General features: G+C 42.2%; 1 protein-coding gene and 1 non-coding gene across 3 annotated transcripts in view; both read right to left on the reverse strand.

Annotated features, from left to right (window-relative positions):
* Positions 1 to 23,828, reverse strand: part of LOC113035038 (uncharacterized) — a 33,638-nt gene that overhangs the window by 5,854 nt on the left and 3,956 nt on the right. Inside the window, exons 2-4 of one of the 2 annotated variants that reach the window (XM_026190284.1) lie at positions 20,543 to 20,980; positions 20,250 to 20,452; positions 3,477 to 3,638 (exon numbers count right to left, since the gene is read on the reverse strand). In XM_026190284.1, the coding sequence (XP_026046069.1) occupies positions 3,477 to 3,638; positions 20,250 to 20,452; positions 20,543 to 20,980 (803 nt within the window). Of the gene's footprint in view, positions 1 to 3,476; positions 3,639 to 20,249; positions 20,981 to 23,828 lie in introns of both variants that reach the window. The other variant, XM_026190283.1, reaches the window with a different exon arrangement.
* Positions 1,611 to 1,683, reverse strand: trnak-cuu (transfer RNA lysine (anticodon CUU)). Its single transcript has one exon. It is a non-coding gene; the product is annotated as a tRNA-Lys (tRNA).

Here is a 23,828-nt window from a genome sequence, read left to right on the forward strand (position 1 = left end):
GAATTGCTGTCTGAGTGGTGTCCAAAAATAGACCTTTGCTCCCCATGATTACATGTTAAGTCTCCTGTGTTTAATGAAATATTTAGTGCACTGCATCTCTTGGGTGAACAAAGGCAGAACTTCACTTACAAACAAGAGGAAATGCTTCGAGTTATTCCTGAGATTTGTTCTAGTTTAGCCTCAGCTCCCACTCAGATGGCCCCCACTGGTGACACAGAATCACACAGTCAGCAATGAAGCAGTCACGCAGCCTCATCCTGCGATCTCAGTTGCAGTGTCCCACGATGCTGTTTCACCTGAGTCCTTTCCTGGGGAGTGGTGGTGGTGGTGGTGGTGGCATTTTGGGGGGGTTCCTTCCACCTGCTCGCTTTCAGCCGCTCAGCGCTCTCTTCCCACGATGATGCCACTAAACTCTCGTATGCCGTAGGCGTGCTGAGAGGACGCGTGCAGGCATGGGCTGAGGCGTATTTCATATCCACAGTGGATATTTCGACCTGTGGTTGCTGAGACCGGCTGGGTGGAAAACACTGTGTGTGAAATTTGTTTTCAAGCATTAAATAATCAGTTGGCTTCATGTGATGAAGCTATGATCACTCACCAGCCTGAGCCTGTTTGATTAGTTAGGGAGACCCTCGGCTTTTTCACGTCTCCAGACGCTCCATTAATTCTGGCTGCAGAAACACAACTCCCACATTGACTGGGCCAGTAACAGAGCAGAGGGTTTGAGTCTGTTCTGCCTTGCTGCTTTCAATCAGCCTTACCCACAGCCTCTAACAGATCACAACCAGAACATATACCCGCACCGGATCCTTCATCTGTTCCTGAACAGTACCACGATCTACGACAGACAAAGCTCTGTCTCGACCTCCCCACAGGCCCAGGAGGAGGAGCAATGTTTCACTCCAGTTTATTAATCAACCGTAGACCCAGACAGAGTTGCGTGTTAATTCATGTAATTGCAAACTATTCCTGCCGCTCATTCGTTTTAGTTACCACTTACCTTCCCAGTCTTTTCCCACCTTGGGATGTGTGAGGTAAATGAACTGGGTCTCAGCACTTTTCTGCTCTACCTGAACATTCAGAGCATTTTATACAACTGGCTTCATTCAATCACTACTTATTGTAGTCACACCATTCTGTCAGATGCTAGACCTCATCTCTGTAGGCGGTGTCGCCATCGTTGGTGTCCCATCATCACCAAATCTGCAAATTTGGTGATGATGATGCAGGGATGCGAGGGGTGCAGTCACTGGTGTCGAGGAGAAGACTCGGCACACATCCCTGTGGTGAGCCAGTGCTGAGTGATCTCTGGGTGCCAACCTTGACTGATTGTGTTTGGTCAGTGAGAAAGTTTTTCATCCATGTGCATGTAGCGGAGGCGGAAGTCTGAGTTTACCAGCTTGGCTATAAGAATGTCTGGAAAGATGGTGTTAAAAGTTAAGCTGAAATCAACAAAGAGCATCTTTACTGAAGTCCCAGCATTCTCCAGGTGAAGCGGGCAGTTCTTTATGCACTTTAGGATCAGCTTCTCAAAGCACTTCACAATAGGTCTGTAGTCATTAAGGACAATGATGGTTTTAGGGACCGGGACTATTGTTGCTGAGCTACATCGCCCAACGTGGGGCTCGAACCCACGATCCTGAGCTTAAGAGTCTCACGCTCTACTGACTGAGCTAGCTGGGTTTGTGCTGCCATCTTTTGTTCCCATTAAATCTCTGAGTTTGCTAGGTATAACCAAAACAAGCCTGCAGTGTGTCGTTACTTACGTTTTAGTTTAAAAAGTCAGACACTCTGAGAGGTGATATCACTTGTAAGCTGGAAAGGAAATGCTGTCTCACTAATTTAACCATTTAGTCTGGAGAGCCCGTTTGCTGCTCTATAAATACGCCATCTGTAAAGCTACAACATCTTACTATTCATCGCAGAAAATAAGAACAATCCCAGGCTTCTCTTCACCACTGTAGCCACACCTCTGTTGGCTGTAGCTCAGGTGCTTGTTGGTGAATTCTCCCGTAGTTACACTACAATAGTCTTTGCTGCTGTACTGAGTGCTTCTTCCACTCATTATCTGTTTATACACCACTCTGCATTCAATCATTATTAATCTCTGGCTGTTTTCCACAGAGAGTCTTTTGTCATGTCGTCCTCCCCTCACCAGCAGCCTGTAGCAGCAGATGGCCCCGCCCCTCACTGAGCCGGGTTCTGCTGGAGGTTTCTTCCTGTTAAAAGGGAGTTTTTCTTTCCCTCAGTCGCCAAGTTCAGTGTTCATAGGGAGTCGTTTGTAGGGACTTTACATTACAATAAAAATGTTTTGAGGTGACTGTTGTTGACCATAAACCGTCACAGTCTTAATGTGATAATGAGACTCAGCCTCTGTTGTGCGTCCTTTGAATCTGTCCTTCTACCTTTCAGCTTCTCATTTGTTAACAGTATCGATGTTCATGTCATTTTCTTAACACACACACTTGCTCGGGTGCGCTACATCCTACACAGTGTTACTGTAGATGGTGAATGCTTTCTGCTGGTGCTCTTCCTGCCACCCCTGCTGTACACGATGCACCAGGGCTGTCACTCATACACAGAGCTGTACATGACGGTCCATTCAGAGACCACAGGCGATATTCCAGTCAGGATTACTCTGTGTCTTTAGTGTTGTTTTTGTCAGGGTCACGGCGGGCTGAAGCCAGTGTACGCCCTGGACAGGTCTCCAATGTGATGCAGGGCTAACACAGAGAGACTGACACCAAGCTCCACACAGAAAGCTCGTTCACCGGCCTGATGGTGAAGTCAAACACAGGACCTTCTTGGAGTGAAGCGACAGCACTAACCACTGTGCTGTCCATATTAAATGTATTGGTTATAAAATACAGAATTGCTATGTCAGTTTAAACAGCTGTGAGTGTGGCTGGAGGTTGACCTGGTCGTTCAGCACTGTTAACACGCTCTGCCTTTCTGTTCTCAAGTTCTGTGCTGCTTTTCAGTATACTTCAGTTTTATTTACATGGCACCACATCACAACAGCCACCTCGAGGTATGACACTGTAAGGTAAAGACCCTACAGTAATAGCACTGCTCATAATATTTAAAACAAAAATGTATTTAAGCATAAAGACACAGGAGGTAGAGGCAGTTGGTTGTCTATAAAAGGCCAGTGGTTCATTCCCTTGTTCCTCCAGCGTGCATCTCCAAATATCATTGTGCAAGATACTGAAACCTTAGTTTCCTCTGACGCCTCCGCTGGACTCTGAGATCAGGTTCAAAGTGCTTAAGCTTGGAATGTGAAGGAAAAGTGCTTTGAGTGCTCAAACCTAGTAGGAAAGCACCATATAGACCAATGAGACATGCTTTTCAATCTCCACACCCCCAGTTGCAGACAAAGACTCTTAAAGGTCGTCGGACAAAGCTGCAGCTAGCAGAAATCCTCACGTTTAGGTCTCGACTTTATTGCATGAGTTGAAATAAGAGCGTTCACACACCTCTTTGGCCTTTCTCATCCTGCATTCCTTTTGCAGACTGCAGATCTGCCTCTGCAGCTGGAGGTTAGTCTCCTGCATCTGGCTGATCTTCTCAACGAGTTGACAGATGTGCTCCAGGTAACCGAGTCCTGAAGATAGCGGGCTGGGACTCACTTGCTGCGCCTGTACAAGCAGAAGGCATATGGGTTAAGATAGTTATGATAATTACGCCATTATTATCCTAAACAATGCTTCTATTTTTTCTCCAGGACTGCTGTAGTGTAATAACCATAATTACTGGCTGGGTTTATTTGTTCATTATTCAGTTTTATTAATGAAGAATGTCACCACAGATAAAACCCAGGCCTATCATTTAGTCTAGTTTATGCAAGAAAAGTGCTTTTGTTATGATTATGATGGAAAGTTTTGGTTAACAGTGTCTCAAATCCTGACCTTTTTATTAAACCAGAGCAGATAGTGTCAGACTCAACACTGACATCATTACTTTAGTCTAATCGTTTTGTTGCCCACCTGCTGTGACTGTTAGTGTGTGCTTGCTCCTTCTACACATTAATTAAACTTGGCAGCAGGGGGTCGAAAAACTAGGTTGAAGTGTATGTGAGGAGAGTGATAAGCTTGCACCCAGTGCTGCTGGACCTGCAGGTTGCTTTTCTCACCTGGTTTTACCTGGTGACCTCCCACCAAGCTTCACACTTCACATTGAGAGATTTCAGAAACCATGGGAAGAGTTTGTGTAAGAACAAGGCTGATAAGGATGTTTCTGGGTCCAGTTCCTAGCATCAACAACATGATGATGTTGTTATCAAACCATTCTCCCCTCACTGTGCCATTAGGATGATCAAGGCACCAGAGCTGATATCACTGACGCATTCAAAAAAGGGACATGTTTTGCAGTTAGATTAACATTCAGGTGTAAAAGCAGTCCACTCATTTTTAAACTAGTCTGAAAAAGCCCTGCTGGATCCCACTGAATAAAGTACCCTGTGTTCTGCACATTTTAGGTGATTTTGATACTTCAGTAAACTCATGGACAGACTTTTCTACTCTAGCCGAACTCTAAAAGCACTTTCCACAATCACATCTTTTTCTGTGTAACTTTCAAACATTCATTCTCTGGTGGATGCATCTGAGAGCAGCTCAGGGCTAGTGTCTTGTCCAAGGATATTTGGCATGCAGGCTGGGATTGAACCACCACCCTGCCGATTAGGTGGTGCTCTACCATCTGAGCTACAGTCTGATGTTTTAAGGCATAGCCTCCAACAGCTGTGTATGAAATGCTCCCTCTGGAAAAACTGCCTCATAGCCACAAAATCACTCAGTGTCATTCTCTCTGTTGCACCAGCTGTTCCCTAAAGTTTGCATACATTTAGTGTCAGAAAGTGCAAATGCATCTCTCCGTGTCTGCAGTGAAGCTTCACTAAAGGCTGCTCTGCTCCTGACGTGTTGCCTTTCGTAGGATACCTCAGTTTGACTCTGTCGCTCACAGTTTCATTCTCACCCTCTCACTCCCCTGTTACATGAACACCAAAGCTGATTGTTTGTTTCATTTCAACTTCCAGGCTTTCAAGATCCCACGCTCAGTCGCCAGCTCATCAACATTTCTGTGCATTTATTTAAAATGTGGAAAAACTGAAGCTTCCTTACAGCCGCAGTTTAGTTGCTGCAATACAGTTCAGACAAAATGTCTCATCAAGGGTTTCCAAGTCTGTTTTCCAACCTTAAATGTATAGGAAAGGTCACACCCTCAGTTCCTGACACAAGATGCTAGCATCTCTTTGCAAAGGCATATTCAAAATGTTGGTTTATGTGGTAAAATCCATATTTTAATAAGAGGAAACTTTGAGCAAATATTTATCCAACCACAAACATTCCTGTAAGTGTACCAACAAAAGCAGGATGTGAGCTCAGGCCCAGTGTTTCCCATGCAGCTGACACTGAAACGCTGCTCCACAGTGGCTGTGGTGGAAACAATGGCCAAACAGGTTTAGGGACTGACATCACTCGTTTCCTCTGATGCTTTACAGAAACGATTGTATTGAGACTGAGAATTTTTACAATTGCAGTAAATACATTAATAATGTGTTAATATTTAAGTAAAAAAATCCATATCTACATTAACGTTGAAAATGACTGTGCACAGGTTGCAGATCCTGTTTTTGCCTCCTGATATTCCAGTTTAGAGAATAGATGGATAGTGTCACGGTCCTGGATCTTTGATCAAGTATTTTCAGTTTTGTTCTGGACTTTTTAATTTATGTTTTAGTTCCTGTGTCTGTTATGTTGTAGCACCTCTGAGTTTGTTATTTGTAGTTCTTGATTCTTTGGCTTTGTTTTATTTGTTATTTCCCCTTTTGTGTCCAGTCTGTCCTGGTCTTGTCACCATGCTTTTTCTCCAGCGTCCTCGCCTCTGTTTATCTTCAGTCTCACCAGTCGTATCTCGTGTCCTCTGTCTCATCTCTCTGTGTTCTGCCTCCATGGGCTTCCCAGTTTTGTCAAGTTTACATTTGATTTTGATCGCCTCCTGTCTCGTGTATATAATGTTCAGTTTTGCTTCTCCTGTCTCATCAGTTTGATTCTGTTTAGCTGTGTTCTCAGGTGCGCCCACTCTCCTCCTGTGTATATGTTGTCAGCACTGACCTGAGGGCAGCCGGTTTAAACAGATGAGCGAGGTGCAAGGCGTCACCAGGTGGTGCTAATGTACTGGGACACTTTGCTAGTCTTGCTGAACATTCAAAATGCTTTAGGCTACAAACTGCATTATAACTAAACATTTATATTTTAATTATACACTTGAAATACTTTATTTTCTTAACATCGATGGCAAATTTTCATTGTCATTTATATGCTTGGACTGTGGGTGGAGATTGGATTACTCAGGAGAAACTGACACAGGCACAAGGAAAGCATACGAACTCCACACGGACGTGCCTCAGATTTGAATCATGAAACATTTTGCTGTGAAGCAACACGTTTATCCACGGCACCAGCAACACCCATCCAAATCCAACGTACTCGACCTTTTGATCTTCAGCACGAGGCCCCCTTACAACAGATGTCTCGCTGGTTGCTTGTGTGTTAGTGCAATCCCACAATCCTCCCAGGACGTTCTGACACATCTGCCCCAAGATCAGACCCTGCTAGCAGAGCGAGACTGAACAAGTACGGTTTGTTTTGAAGGCTTGTTGGAGAAAGTCTCTTCTCTCTTAAAAGAACACGACAGTACAGTCTGACTTTAAAAACCAGCATCTGAGCAAATCAAATGTCTTCATTACCCTTTAGACAGACCAAAGAGAACACAGTTGGCCCTAACACACAGCATGTGGCCATAGCACATCAGCACCTCATTCATCTTGCATCCTGTCAGGAGGTTATGGACGAGTGTTATTTTGCAGCCACAGGACCTTATAGACTGACTGATCACAAACTCCTCTCTATACCAAAATATTCCAGAGGACATTTATTTGATCACAGCAGCAAATCTTTGACACAATGACTGAAAAACAAAAGGACTGAAGGGTCAAAGTTCAGACCTCAGCCTGACTCAGATGATTAAGAGAGTCGTTCATAAATGAATTTCTGCAAACCTCAATGAACCAAAGCAACACGGTAAAGACGAACGGGCCACAAATGGAGTGAACGACGTTATTACTGACAAAGGCGGTGCTTCATGCTGCATGGCACTAAACTCTAAACATGACCATGGAACGATGATTAAAACACAATGAATATCAGAGATATTACAACTTAAAGGAGAACATTAATTCCAGCAGTGTGGATATTTGACTGAGCCAGGTTTGGTCATTTTTGGTGGCTAATTAAGATAAGGATGGGTATTCAGTCCAGGAGATGGCTCTCACTTCCTCAGGGGAAGTCAGTAATTGGGGTTGGGGGTTGTTCTTGATGGGACAGTAAACATTATCAGGGCTGGCACTGATCTTATCTATGGCCTTGCTCAGACCGCTGAGCTGGGAAGACTTAAGGGGATTTCCCCATTTAAACACACACACACAGTGATGCACTTCCTTGTTTCAGATCTGATCTCGTGAGTCTCACGTGGAAAGTATACCAAGACTGGATTACGTAAAGATACTACATGTCTGATAAAAGAACTACTGCAAGTTTGGAAAACTAAATAAAATGAACATTGGAAGCTCAGATCAGGAATCCCACAATCCAAACTAGAGTTAGGAGAAAGATGAATGGAGCCTTCCTTTTAGAAAGAAACCATGAACATCTGAGCTGACCGTTTCATACTTTTATTTGGCATATCTGTGGTATAATACTGTCTTTCTTTTTACTGTCGGGATCATGTAAAGGGAGGTCTGAAAGTAGAAACGATGGCACCTGTCACTATGATAAGGAGTGATGCACAGGACTGGCATTAATGTCTCGAGGATGAAAGAGTCCTTCATATCTGATTTCTCACCTGTAGACTATATCATATTCTTATATGCTACAACATGCTATCAAAGCTCTACCGTGTGCAGAGGGCATTTTGCCATCATTGAATGATAAACGCTAGGACCAGTTCTGTTTATATTACACATGCTTCCTTTTGGCAATATCTTTCAAATGTGTAGCACACATTTTCACATTGATCACAGCTCATCTCTAAACATTCAAAGCAGATGACACCCAGCTCTATCTGTCCATGAAGCCAGATAACACACACCAATGAGTTAAACTGCAGGAATGTCTTAAAGACATAAAGACCTGGATGGCCGCTAACTTTCTGCTTCTTAATTCAGATCAAACTGAGGTTATTGTACTCGGCCCTGAAAAGCCTAGAAATATGGTATCTAAGCAGATTCTTACTCTGGATGGCATTACCTTGGCCTCCAGTAACACTGTGAGGAACCTTGGAGTCATTTTTGACCAGGACATGTCCTTCAATGTGGACGCTGCACCGGTCCATCATGGTGAAGAGGCAGCTGAGTGTAAAAGCGTCCCTAACTATGGCCACGAGATGTGGGTAGTGACCGAAAGAACGAGATCACGAATACAAGCAAGCTTCCTCCGAAGGGTGGCTGGCCTCTCCCTCAGAGATAGGGTGAGAAGTTCGGCCATCCGGGAGGAGCTCAGAGTAGAGCAGCTGCTGCTCCACATCGAAAGGAGCCAGCTGAGGTGGTTCGGGCATCTGACAAGGATGCCCCCTGGGTGAGGTGTTCCGGGCATGTCCCACCGGGAGGAGGCCCCGGGGCAGACCCAGGACACGCTGGAGAGATTATATCTCTCGGCTGGCCTGGGAACGCCCCTGCGACCCGAACCCCGGATATAGCGGATGAAGATGGATGGATGAATGTCTTTCAACGCACATATTAAACAAATATGTAGAGAGAGCAGATTTCTGCTGTTTGGCTTCCCTTCATTGGCTTCCTGTTAAATCCAGAATTCAAAATCCTGCTCCTCACACGCAAGGTCTTAAATAATCAGGCCCCATCTTATCTTAATGACCTTGTAGTACCATATCACCCTATTAGAGCACGTCGCTCTCGCTCTGCAGGCCTACTTGTTGTTCCTAGAGTATTTAAAAGTAGAATGGGAGGCAGAGCCTTCAGTTTTCAGGCCCCTCTTCTGTGGAACCAGCTTCCAGTTTGGATTCGGGAGACAGACACTATCTCTACTTTTAAGATTAGGCTTCAAACTTTCCTTTTTGCTAAAGCATATAGTTAGGGCTGGACCAGGTGACCCTGAATCCTCCCTTAGTTATGCTGCAATAGGCGTAGGCTGCCGGGGATTCCCATGATGCACTGGGTGTTTCTTCTTCAGTGATGATTTTCTTTTTATGAATTTATTAAGAAAAATAACATCAAACATTTCCATGGAAATTGAAATCTGCTCTGGTCCTCATTTGTAAGATTTCCATTATCTGTGCTCCACCCAGAATACTTTCTCAACATGACACTACTAGAAAGGAATGAGACACCAGATGTGTATGCTGAGCACCGTGATAGAGAGGAAGGCGCTACAACATCACGTACTCTGCCTTTCCTGCCAACACTCCTGAGCACACAGACAGTGCTTTGGCCTCACCTCTCTGCAGTATATCTTTCAAAGCTCTAGGGGAGGAACTGCAGACTGAAGCGTGCTTTTTTTGTGTTAGTTTTAGACTTACTCTTGTGATGAAGCCATGCACAGTTGTGTCCCTCTGAAGGTATTTCATTATTGTTACACTGCTGTAACAAACACTTCAGCCATTTCAGCTTTGGAATATTGTTCATATTTAAAGGCTCCACTACAGTTACCCAGTATCCACTACTCCTAATTACATTTCACACGAGTGCTGGTGAGGTATGCATTGGATATTAATACAACACATCAGATATGCAGTCAAAGATAAGAGCTACGATGTTACTGTTCAAAATATGACAGCAATGCACTCAGGAATGTCTCCAGCTCTGGAGTCCTGAGGCATCCGTGGGGTTCGTATTTAATAACACACAGAGGAACAGAGAGAATAGCCAACCAAGTCAACACAAAGCAAATATTTGTGAACTGACATGAGGTTTAAGGCAAGAAAAAGCCAACGTCCCTGTACTGTGAACTACAGAGTCCCCATTTAGAAGGGGAAGTATTTACATTATTAGCTGTGGTGACAAGTGAAGATGTAATACTGCCTGTCAGCTTGAAGTCGTGCTGGGCCCCACAATCCAGTGCCAAATGCCATTACCTCACAGGGGCCCCAGAAAGCCATCAAAGAGCCTTTATTTAGCTAAATATGTGAGTAATTTGAGATATTTGACACCGATTTGATATGTCCACACAGACCGCTGAGGGTCAATGACAGAGGAGCTTGTGGTCAGTGACAGTATCACTAGAAAAATCTCCAGTCCTCCAGCACAGATGAACAAGTGTTGCCTGACATGCTGCACTCGGTCTGTGAGCTCGTAGGCCCTCGTGTCTAAGTTTGACTGATGTGGCAGAAATAATAAAGCTGTGTCTCCAGAAAAGCCTTTGAAGGATGCAGCAGAACAGCTGCAGTTTACTCAGGAGAGACTCAGAGGTGCTTTGGCTGTAAACACAGGGATCCAAATGTGTACAAACATGAAATTGTTGTTACACAACCTCCAGAAAATTACTCAGTTTTTCTTTATTTTGTTGATCTGCTTGTATTTATTTCATATAATTATTCTGTTTATATACTGACAGTTAAAAAAAATACTATGTAGTACTAGTTGACAAAGGCAGTCATCTCACAATGCTTTATTATTATAAGGTACACTTTACATAAACCAAAGAAATGATCCCAATAATGACACAATGAGCAATAGCAGCATTTCCTTTAACTGAAGAGACCACAGGTAGAGTCAGGCTCAGAGAGGCATCCAGCTTTCAAAGAGAAGACAGAAAGAGAGACACAAAGAACAAGTAAAAATAAATGACAAGATTGCACAGATAAAACCAGTAGTAGCATAGCTGCAAACGTTATTGCAAAGGAAGGTTTGGAGCTTAATCTTGACCCAAGAATCTGAATCAGCTGGACTGTGACAGCTGTTGTCTTTGTGCCAATATGTCACATCTGCCACAAGATGAGGAATGTTAATGAATTACAAAGAATTATTTCTCTTTTTAGGGACTATAGACTAATGTTTAACATCTTAGTTGTAGTATTTGTTGTTTATTTCTAAAACATCAGCAAGCATTCATTTGAAAAACTCTGTCAGATAACTCTGCTGGTAACGAAAGGCAGCCCAGGCTTGTGTCTGATGTTTCCAGGAATATCATAACGCCGATTATGACTCTGCAGCTTCCACAGCTGTCTGACGCTCTCCCTGTGAGTCAGCTGTGCCCTCTCATTATGAATGTGGACAAGTGTGATGGCTGCACTTACAGCCACACAGTGGTAATATCACCATGTTAGTGTAGAGGCTTATAAGTAATATTGCATTCACATTTCTTTCTTTAAATATAGGAATTTATTTACAGAACAATAAATAACTGGTTTTGGTTTAGAATTCATTCACATATCCACATAACGCTGCATTCTAAAATAAGTGCGCACATTTTAGTTTACACTGTTATGTATGATTAATCTTTTGTTTTCTGAGTTACCGTAGTTGCAGCTGTTCCAGTCCCTTGATTAAGGAGCCAAGAGGTGGAAAAGGGGCGGAGCGAGCTTTAAAGGAAGACTACAAATTGGTTCACGCCATAACTCAGGACCATGGGGGGGAATTGGAGTTCATTATGTTTGGTTTAGTTAGGTTTTGTGTGTTTTACCCCTTCTCCTGTTTTTGTGGGCTGATCAGCCACTATTTAAGTTTCCCCTTTGTCTCGTTAAGTTAGGTCAGTTTGTTTGAGTTATCAGTTGTGTTGTCAACTTTGAGTAGAGTTTTGTTAGTTTGACCTCTTTTATGGGCCCAAGATTTTGATTCTTTTTGCATGAGTTAACCAATTATGTTTTTTGGGTTAAATAAAAAATCGTTTTTTGGACTTTAACCTGTGCCTAAGTTTCCTTCACTGCTCGGTCCATCACAACAAGATAATAACAGTTGGCTTAACATGAATGAGACATGATTCTGCAGATCCTTCTGAATGAGTACAGACGCTGTGTTTGTTAATACTCCTCCACAAAACAGAAAATACAAGTTGTTTTGGTTTGGTCAAAAGAAAACACTAGAAAAGTCACACATTTTTAAAACCTAGTGGGAGTGCTGTTGAGCAAGTATTGATCATGCATCCCAACACATACGCCAAGGTGTGAAAAAGGCATCAGCAGAGGTTTTGGGTGAAGCTGCTGTGAGACCTTGCCTTACCTGTTGAGATCACTTGATGAAAGATGTGAGAGAGTGAGGCGTCTGGGGAGAGATCTCAAAATCGCTCCTACATAAGGGATGTTGTTCCATTTGTCCGTCTGTTTCCTTCTAGTTGGCATCTGACCTTCTCTCTGTGCAGCTTTACTGATTTGATGAAGGCCCAGTTGGGATAACCACGTGTTGTAAGAGCTTTCTTTACATGTGTGTGTTCCTTTTCTTTCTCTAGAGGGAACGTTTTTCTGACTGGCGTTGCAGGTCCTGATGACTCCAAGTTTGTGTTCCAAAGGTCAGTGGGAGTCAAAGAGGAGGTGCTGGTTTGTGTGTGGGGGCTTCCGGCAAACTATTATCTTTTGCATCTTCCACTGAGTTGTTGTGAACAGTGAAGGCTTTTATTTCTTTGGTTTGCTTTTGAGCCAGGTGTCATGCACCCATCTGTACCAGTGGCTAGGTGTTGTCCCTTTGAAAGAGCCAGGAGCTTTACTTTCCACTTCGTCCATGTAGAGGTTTGCTGTACTGGGTGACGCTGGGGAGCACGTGGCACATCAATGTTTTTGTCTGTAGAAACCCTCGGCGTATCTAAAATATGTGGGGGTAATGCAAATCTGATTGGTGGCACAGCTGGTTCTGTTTGCTAAGGAGCTGTCTTGCTGTAGTCATTTTCTGACCGTCTCCAGTGGGACAGAAGTGAAAAGCGAGACCACATCAAGGAAACAGAGTTTTTGGGGTGTACCCAAAGGATACAGTTCAAACTCTTGGCAACAAATATGCTCTTTGATGTTGATGTGAGCAGGGTTACGTAAGCGGTTATTAACAAGAGCAGCAAGTCTCCTTTGCTTTCCTCCTACTGCTAGCGCTGCAGTCTCCGGCAGCCTGAACAGCATAAAAGCCCTCAAAGGAAATGTAGCTGTCTGAAATATACTGGTGCAACAATTTCTCTGTGAAGCATATTAAACTAGACTTCTGATGCCTCCTTTGACTTTGGGCCAGTGCTGTCCTCCATTGTATTTGCCATTAGATAGAGGGGAAACTTACGACTCTGTTTCTCCAAAACTCTCTGCTGTTTCACTGCACTCTGTCTGTTTCCTCTTCTTCTGTCCATCTCTGCATGCTTGGTGTGTTTCAATCCAGGTATCAGCTACAATCACTGTGTTCAAACCAGCAGACCAGTCAGCTTCAGGGCAATCAGCTGATCTCTAACGCAAACAGTGTGACTGACATGAAGTTGTTGCTCCATGGCCCATTGTTCCGAAGAAAAAGACACTTGGCCAGTTTGTTGGCAAAAGTTAACGGGTAAGAGTAGGATAAAAAAATCCAAGAATATTAAACAAATACTAGGAATGACTGCAACAGGCTGCACGCAGGTTGATGCATGTGCACCAATGGCTTCAGTGAGTTATCACCAGTGTCCTCTTTTGGGTTTTGTCTACCACACATAACCACATAATATACACTTCTTATCTTCTCGTCCCCCACAATCAGGGTCAGTTGTGTCGGACGATGGACCTGATTCTGCTGGAGGACTTTTCCTCTCCAAAGGTTAATCCTTCTTTCTACCATTGGCAATGATTGATGGAGTTTTCTCTCTAATATTGTAGTATCTTTATCTTGCAATACAAAGTGGCTTGAGATGACTATTGTTATGAATTAGTGCTGTCAGCAATATTATCACCAGTTTGAACCAATTATATGTACATGCTAGGGCTGCCACGATTAGTCGACTAGTCACGATTACGTCAAGGATTACGTCGACGACTAATTTAATAGTCGACGCGTTGTTTGAAGCTTTGTAAGATCCCAAAAGACGCAGGAATAAGTGGCAGGATTTAAGAGTGTAATAACGGACTGGAACAGAAGATGGCAGCACTGCATGTACAAGGATGCCAGCTGCCGTTAAACCCCGAAGAAGAAGAAGCTGTGTCCCAGAATTCATAGCGCAGCCCAGCTCAGTTTCCAACAATGGCGGTAGCTGGTTAGTTTTAACTTTACTCTTATTATTCTTTCTGGGTCAGAAAATAAACGTTTAACATATTTTCAGGCGAGAATGTAGCTGTGTAAACCTCAAATATCTGCTCAGTTTATCAGGACACCACATATTTTCAAAAGCGCTCCGACGTTTTCGGAGATGTGTTACCCACTAGCTCGATAGCTAGCCGGGGGCTAGGCTCACTAGAGCCGTGAGAACACCGGACTCCCCGCAAATCGCGTCTTTCGCTACTCAGGTTAAACATGATATATGAGTCACTTAGATAACTTAAAAATGTTATTGTTTGGCTTTTTTTTAGTATTTTATTTGTTCCTGAGTAAATCGGTTTGTCTGAGATTAAAGTTATAGTTTTTACACAGCTGAATAAACGTCAAGCAGACAGCTGATTATCAGAAGTGTGAGATGCTCAGAATTTACTCCGGTGTCCTGTTATATTTTAGATAGCAAGGAGTTTATTAAACTTCACCGAAACAATCTGCAAATTTCATTAAAATTTAATAAACTATCATCTTGTCTTTATTTTTAGTTAGCACAGACCTTAAACACTTACAGCTGTAAGCTAATGATAGTTATATAAGAGCAGATGCTGCTGGTGCAATAAGCTGTACGTTTTACGTCCAATGGATTTGATTAGTCGACTAATCGCAAAAATAATCGGTGACTAGTCGACTATCAAAATAATCGTTTGTGGCAGCCCTAGTACATGCCTACATGAAGGTACAGGCCAATGAACTGTAGCGTCGTGAAAAGGCAGCAACCATGAGGTTATATATATAGCATTCATATTATGTTATGTAACACCAAATGTTCATATAAATGCTCATTTTATTTGTGACATTAATAGTAATATCCCACTCACACAAAAATATAAATTATGATACTGATATCAAAGGTTAATGCAGTATGAACATGTAAAACTTCTTTATAGAGTCTTTTGAGTCGTTTTTAATCTGTGTAAAATGGTAACAGTCAGCACAATATGCAAGCGAATGTAACAAGTGCAGCTTTTGTACAAACTAGACCTTGCACACATCCAGCACGTGTCATCACTGCTGGCTGTAGGGAATTCTGTTTGTAACAGCCATTTAACTAAAAACAGAACAGGAGATCATAGCGGCAATAAAACCGTTACAGTCTCGCCGATCACCAGGCCCTGATGGCTTACCGAACGAGTTTTATGCCGCCTTTGCTGGAAAACTAGCCCCCGTGTTAGCTACATTATATACTGACTCTCTTGCCAAAGGTGTTTTGCCTGATAGCCTAAATCAAGCTTGTATAACATTACTTCCCAAAAAAGACAAAAACCCTTTGGAATGTGGATCCTACAGGCCGATTTCACTCCTCAATTCAGACTACAAAATACTAGCGAAGGTTTTGGCCAACCGATTGGAAAATTTTTACCCAACATAATCTCTTCAGATCAGATTGGTTTTATTAAAAACTCCTTTTTTAGTATTCGTAGACTACTCAATATAATGTACACCCCCAGTCAAGCTGAAAGCCTTCTCTCCATGGATGCGGAGAAGGCTTTCGATAGAGTAGAATGGGAATATCTATTTGAGACCTTACAAAGATTTGGGTTTGGAAGTTCCTTTTTGTCCTGGGTGAAATTACTCTGTGCCTGTCCTTCAGCTATGGTACTCACTAATAACCATTATTCTAAACCGTTCCGCTTGCATCGTGGAACCCGTCAGGGCTGCCCCCTCCTTTTCGTGTTAGCTATTGAGCCGTTGGCAATAGCTATAAGAAGTAATGGTGCCATTCAAGGCATTTCGCGATATGGAACTGAGCATAAATCTCTCTATGCTGATGATCTCCTGCTGTTTGTGTCAGGCTGAGGTAACAATTCCCTCCATTCTTGAACTTTTTGATGCATTTGGGCTTGTGTCAGGCTATAAATTGAATCTACACAAGAGTGAATTACTGCCTCTAAATATGCCTCTTTCCACATTAGCAAACATTACTGTTCCCTTCAAGATTGCAACGCACAGTTTTGTCTATCTAGACATAACTGTGACGAAAAACCTCAGTGATCTCTTTAAAGAAATTTTTACTAAGTTACACCTCAGTATGCAACAAGACTTGTCAAAATGGTCGCCGCTTCCTCTCTCGTCAGTTGGGAGAGTGAATGTAGTTAAAATGTCTGTATTACCCAGATATCTTTATCTGTTTCAAAGCCTCCCTATATACATTCCGAATGCTTATTTTAAGAAATTGGACTCTGTAATTACATCATACCTTTGGAACAACAAGAAACCACGTTTGCATAAAACACATCTGCAAAAGTCAAAGCAAGACGGAGGCCTGGCTCTACCGAATTTCCGTTATTATTACTGGGCCTCCAGTTTACGCTGTCTGACCTACTGGCTGCACTAACAGAACGATTGCAGCGGACCCGTATGGCTAGATATGGAGAAGCTCTCTTCTGGTTCTTTCTTGCTATCGTCTGTCGTAGGTGCATCTATCCCGTTACCCAAAAGCCTGTCAATTGAGAATCCTGTAGTTAATAATACTATCCAGATTTGCTTTCAGTTTAGTTTACATTTTGATCTTCTGAAGATGTGCTTAGGCAGCCCAGTAGCTTCCAACTATGTTTTTTCCCCTTCAATGTCTGATGCCACATTTCAGGGCTAGCAGAGGCGAGGGCTGAGATCTTTAAAAGAACTATTCATTGACGGCACGTTCACCTCATTTGAACAGCTGACTAATAAATACAACTTACCCCCTTCTAATTTCTTTAGGTACCTACAAATACGACACTTTCTTTCAGGCTCTATCCCAGGGTTCCCAAATAAACCCCCTAATGATGTAATGGATGACATTATGTGTTTTAACCCGGCTAAGAAAAAGGCCATATCATCAATACTTGTTCTGATTTTGCGCCTGGGTTCTTGTTCTATGTCTGCAATCAAGCGATCCTGGGAAGAGGATCTTGGAATCTGTGTTGCTGAAGCTGACTGGGGCAATGTTTTAAGTAATATTCACTCGTCCTCCATGTGTGCAAGACATTGGCTTCTGCAGTTTAAAATAGTGCACAGGTTCATCTTAGCAAATCAAAACTGGCAAAGATGTATCCCCAGATTGACCCAACGTGCGAAAGATGTAAATTGGCAGAGGCGACCTTGATCCATATGTTTTGGTCCTGTCCCAAAATACAAACTTTCTGGACGGATGTCTGTGGGGCTTTGTCATGCATATTTGGAATGAGAGTGTCACTCAATCCACTTTTATTTTTATTTGGGGTCAACTCCGATGGTCTGGCACTACCAGCAGGTGGTCAAAGAATTATTGTCTTCTCTACACTATTGGCAAGACGTCTAATACTTTTGAAGTGGAAGGACGCAGCCCCGCCCACAGTTTCTCATTGGGTTAAGGATGTATTATTTCATCTTAAATGAGAGAAAATTAGGTTCGTTTAGAGAGGCTCTGTAAATAAATTTAACAAAGTCTGGAAACCCTTTTTGATATTTTTTGACCAACCTGTGTTTTGACCAACACAGGTTCAGGAATGACCTTTATTTATTTATTTATTTATTTATTTATCTATTTTTAATTATATTTGTTTGCTTATTTTTTCTTTCTTCTTATTCTGTATACCTTGGCTGGTGTTATTTTGCATTGTATGTTTTTCCTTTTAAACTTTTGATTACTTGACAGCGAACAGGGGTGTTGTTTGTTAGGGTGGGTTTTTATTTTTATTTTTTCCCCTCTTTTACTTTTATTTGATGCTTTGTATTTTTGTATTTCATTGTGGAAAATAATAAATATATTAAACACTAAAAGCATAACAGAACTAAACTGAAACATAGTCTTTAGCAGAATGCTTGATTGGATACTGTATGAACTGATGCTCTAACTGTAGCTGTTCAGTGACTCGGGTTCAATAAGACATTACACTGTAAAATCTTTGGGCAGTACTGTATGTGTTATGCCTGAAGATTAGTGATGTGCCATACCACTGATCTCCTTTCTGATCCGATACCGAGTAAAATTCAGGGTGGTATCGATGACATTGATCCGATACCGATACTTTGTGCAAAAACTTAATGTGTTATTGTATTTCAGATTATAGCTTCGTAATGATTGCAGGACATCAGACTGCTTGTTCTTATTGTTTAATTATGAAGAATTATCATATAGAAATAAAGAACCTGAAGCTGTGTGTCGATGCTATTTGAACACACATATGTTGTCATTTAACATGTAGATACTTACCTGGACGCTTCACCAAAAACCTTCAACATTCACACTTTCCCTCGTTCACAGCAGTGCTGTGCAGTGTTGGTCAAGTTACTTGAAAAAAGTAATCAGTAACTAATTACTGATTACTTCCCCAAAAAAGTAATCCAGTTACTTTACTGATTACTTATTTTCAAAGGTAATTAATTACTTAGTTACTTAGTTACTTTTTAAAAACATGATTTACAACCTGAAGAGGTGATAAAGCGATAGATCTCTCAGCCCAATTCTACTTTTTCTGCATAATCCATCATACAAAATGTAATCAAATGGAAAAGTCTCTTTTTAAAACTTGTTTTATTAGTTTTAATCTTTTAACTTTATGCATCAAGCAAACATTTAATTATCTGCAACATTCTCTGACTGGAAGAAATTAGTTTAACATTTAAACCTATTTTCTGCACATTCCAGCTCATAAAATAAAATATTTTGTGTGTTTACACTCAGTCTTTCAAATAGATGCAAGTAAAACACAGCAGAAAATAAATAAAGTCAAAGACTCAGCGGTCCTGTTGCTCTATTTTCACCTGTAAAGCAGGAGTGGGGCAGGCGGAGGTTTACCCTGGTGCAGGTGTGCCGTGGTCAGTGGAAGAATCCACGAGTTTCTCTGTGAGTTTCCCATTACGTCGTAGCTACTCGGTGCTTGTTGGAAGTTTAGGGGTTTTTTCGCTGTAAAAAGAAGTTTTCTTCCCACGCACAGCGGACACTAATGTATTTGTCACTTTTTATGGAATCAAACTCAAAGTAAGGTCAGTACTTCCACGCTTTAAATGCTGCACGCTCATACTCTCTCTGCACTCGATATGTGATCCATTGTTGATCTGCACACAGCTGTTGTCACGAACGTCGCACTCGCTTACGTCACTGTCGTGAGACATTCTCGCAAAAAATCACGGTTTTAGTAACGCAGTAACGCAGCGTTCCTACGGGAAAGTAACGGTAATCTAATTACCGTTTTTGCAATAGTAATCCCTTACTTTACTTGTTACTTGAAAAAAGCAATCGGATTACAGTAATGCGTTACAAGTAAGTACAAGTACTGCCCATCTCTGGTGCTGTGCCACACTACACATTTTGGTATCGATCCAGTACCAAGTAAATACAGGGCCAGTACTGTCGATGTGACTCAGGCAGCTAAATGGGGGAGAGTAGTGTGCCACGATTAATGAGACGAATTCTCAACTAGCAAATTGTGAAACATTTTAAACAGAAACTGGGTTTTTGGAGACCTGGAATGTTTTTGTGTCTTTCAGCACACAAAAAGCTTTGGACATTTTTCATAGTGCATGTTGGAGGTTTATTTTTCCCAAAGACATAATTAACACAGTTCAGCGGGCTACACACTGAAGGATAAAAGCAATGTATCGATCCGATACCAATACTAGTGTTGGTATCGATACTATCGATATTTGGATCGATCCACCTACCTCTACTGGAGATTTGATTTAGGAAATTCTGACATGCCAGCTCATCTGGCATCTCACTATCCAGCTGCCAGGACTGGATAGCCCTGGCAGCTGGATAGCCACACCTTTGGAGTGGGAGTCGCAAGTTCAATTCCCATCCAGTAAGGGTCCTGGCTAGACCCCCCATGCTAACAAAAAAACCAAGCCCTGGAATGGCACGGTTGCGTCTGCAGCTCGGACACAAGCATTTCACTACTCTGCATGATTGTGTATGTCACATATAAAGGTTGCTTTCATCGAGAAACATCGGGGCTACATTAGTCTGCTCAGTTTGCACCCTTGTAAAGTGTGAGGACGGATCAGCTGATGATCAGTGCTGCTTTTTTCTTACCTTACTTAATCTGCAGCATTCATCCATGTACTCATCCAGGCTGTCACTGGTGATACTCCTTTTAATAGGCTCGGGTTCAAAGACTTTGCTTGTCATGTCGTCACAGCTTTGTATTAAGGATTGCTCTCCAAGCCTCGTATCCTCTGAGCCGGTCCTTCCTGTCACAGCCCTGGACTCTTCAGCATCCTCACTTTGTTCAGGACCTGAAACCATGCAGTGGTTCACATCCTCACCTATGTGCAACTCTACTGTTATAGCCGAAGAAATAAGTGTATTTGAATGAATTAACAAACCATCCTGTGTATCCACTGTTGTATTTAAACTGTTATCCGCTGAGTCATTTGCCTGGTTTTTCTCAGTGCTCTTTGTATCTGCAACAAGTCTGTCAGAGAGGACGGTGGGCTCAGAGTTTAAGTTGGAGGAGTCACAGGAAGACTCTCGACTGTGCACCACAAAGCTCTGCTCAGATCCTGTTGGGGTGGATGGTGAATGAGCTCCGCTGGGAAGCTCCACTCCAGAGTCCTCTGATTCACACTTGAACAAGTTTGAGAGATGAGTATCTGACAAAATGGCAGATGGATATTTGGAGCCAGGCTTGATCTGAGGCTGCCCAGGCTTTTCATCAAGCTGAGAATTCAGCTCGGGGTGTGAGTTGTCCTGGTCAATAAAAAGCTTCATTTTTGTCAGGACAACCTCACTGTCCAGTAATGTGTTTTTACTGCCTCCTTTACCTGTTAAATAGAAAAAGAAATATGTGTCAGTTGTCATTTTTCATATTTTAGGAAGTCCTTCAATACTGTGATGACTGTCCTAACCATTCTCTGAGCTGTTTGAAACGGTTTGAATCCAGCGAACGCGTCTTTGAGTAAAAAGTTATTCGGTTGAAGAATGTTTGTCATCATGGTTAAAAATTTTGGGAACAGTTTCCTGGTTGAACTCCAGGGCCAAGAATCGTACTTCCTTAGACAAAGCTCTTTCTTAGCCAGACACAGTCGTAGCTTTCTTCTTGTCATATACACGGTAACATGCACGCTACCTTGTCTATCATTATGTTTAAATGTTGTAAAGGAGATACTGTGGAGGAAACTACCACAAATGAGACCTTGTTAACTTTGGGAGGGGTGATATGTGTACATCTGTCACATTGTGTCTTGTACAGCAGTGCAAGTACTTGTCACCACCTGTATGATGAGGATGATATGAGGATCTTGCTGTAGATCTACAGCTGGTCACAGGGAGTACTGAGCACTTAATGTAACGTCAACATGTTGACGGCATTGGGGCATTTTGGTCGAATATATTTCCAGAAAACAAAGGTGGATATCTTGTCAAAGCAAATGCAAAATTAAAACCTGTTTGCTTTTATCCTCTCTGAGTGGAGGAGGCAGTTCTTGCATGGGAATTTTGACGAAACTATAAACGTAAAACAATATGAATGAAAGTAGAAGTCTTTCTTGTCTAAGCACAGAAGAAAACATGTAAAAGCAGTGTGTGTTTGTGAGAAACAGCTTCCCTCTGAAAGAAGGGACATTGTAACTGTAAACGGTGGCGGCCTGAACTGAAAGATGAATGAGACACAAGTAATTTAATAAAAACAGGATGTCAGAGGAGCAGCCACAAAACTGCTGTCGGTTATATTGGATCTAAACTATTCAAGGGCAGCTCCTTTATTACCCGCACAGCTGTCCAGTGTAAACACTAGAATACCACAATGCAGAGCGAGCTCAGGTCTGTCAGCAACTAATAAAAGATCATTACAAACTTTTAAAAGCACAGTTTCAGTTCTATGTAACATTTGGAAACCAGGCTGAAATGAGAATACATTCAAGACTTTCTGCTTTTCTACAAATCCTTCTGAGAGCCTGAGTCCAGGGATACGTTTTAGGTTTAACACAGTTGGTTTTACAAGAAGCAAAACTCAAGAGCATTTGAGCAAAGTGAGCAGATGATGAGCTCACGGCTTAAGGGAGCGATTGTCCAAGGGAGGGGCCCAATATTCTGATAAACAGCAGAGGAATGTCCAGCAGGGATGATGCAGGGGTCACGCACACATAAAAGAAGTTTAACTGGTGGACATGGCGCAGAAATTTGAATTATAACAGACATGTGATCAGAAAAGTTTAAACTGCAAATTAGAATATCACATAATTACAGAGCACGAGATGAGCCTGAACGCTCACGGGAGGGAGCGCCGACTGAACACGACTAAAAGAGTCAGTGAGGTTCAGGACGTCTTTCACCAGAGGTTTCAAAGTTGACATAAATATCAGCAGTGAGCATCTAAAACGGTTGAAATGGTGAATTTGCAGTACTGTGGTTAAGTTTAATGACTCCCTATGATTCTTTATGGTGGGCAGCCAATGACAGGTTACATCAATTATTCTTATTTATCTTGTGAATTTATTTAATTTGATGGTTTTTTATACTGGCGTTACAAATCAGCCTCACAGTGTTTGTAACATCTGCTTATGTCTTGCTGAATTCAGCCCTAAATCCACAAGAAGCAGTGAGCAGCATGTGTCAGCTGATCACAGCCTGCAGCTCACAAAACGAGTGATTATGTGACTTGTAATTCTTTTCCACACAGTGCACTGCTACACCTGATCTTAGGGTTCATGCCAAATCCTATTTTAACACATCCTGGCTACTGTTGTTGGTTTTAAATACACAGCATACAGAGCTGAGCTCATACTGCTGTTAGAACTAAATTATATGTAGCCTGAAAGACAGCACTATACTTGCTTTTAAAGATTGTTACTTTGAGCACATGATAACTATTCGAGGAAATACAGATGAGATTATCAGTACTCTTACAAAATGAGCAGAACATTACATTTAGAAAGCTACACCAGGTATCAGCGTTCTTCATCAACACAAGGTTATAATAACCATATCTGAAATAATGTGAACATTTTAGTGTATTCTAATAGCATCTCACAAAGTGCTGAAGGTAGGCTGAGCAGCAGTTATTATATGATGCTACTCTTCTGTCTCTTTGCCCTCACTCTCTGACCACTCACAAGTTTCCCTTCAGTTGAATTAAAGGTTTTGTTCATTTATTGCATTAACCCAGAGTTAGCCAGCACCCATGCTTCTCCTTGGAGAAGAGGAGGCAGGTCCACACGTGTCCATTAGGCGAGGCTGCTTTGTTATCAGTTGCAACTCCTTTGCAGAGTTTACTTGTCAAAGCCAAATAGCAGCTGATGTGTTTTCAGTGACAGAAGAGCCCACGAATTTATTTCCATAAAGAAATAACAGAAAAGACAAAACCATCAGAGCGATTAAACTATGTACAGCAGCTCGTCTCAATAATCCTGCACCCCTGTTCATGTTCATGCCTGCACACAAAAATGGGCGAGTGCAATTACACACTAAAGCCACGTCGGCCATGTGAACAGACTTCTGGCCATTGTGATCCAATCGCCGTCCATCCCTAAAGCGCTCTCTGTGCAGTAACTGTCAGCTGGACAGGTGTCGCCGTGATCCAGCTGTCCTCATCCTGGCCAAACAACACAAACAGGTATTTTATCCTGTAATTTACAGCAGTCTCTGTCCTAGTGTCTGTGCTTTCTAAACCCA

This window comes from Astatotilapia calliptera, chromosome 13 (genome assembly GCF_900246225.1).
Source record: "Astatotilapia calliptera chromosome 13, fAstCal1.2, whole genome shotgun sequence".
In the NCBI taxonomy this organism is placed as follows: Eukaryota; Metazoa; Chordata; class Actinopteri; order Cichliformes; family Cichlidae; genus Astatotilapia; species Astatotilapia calliptera.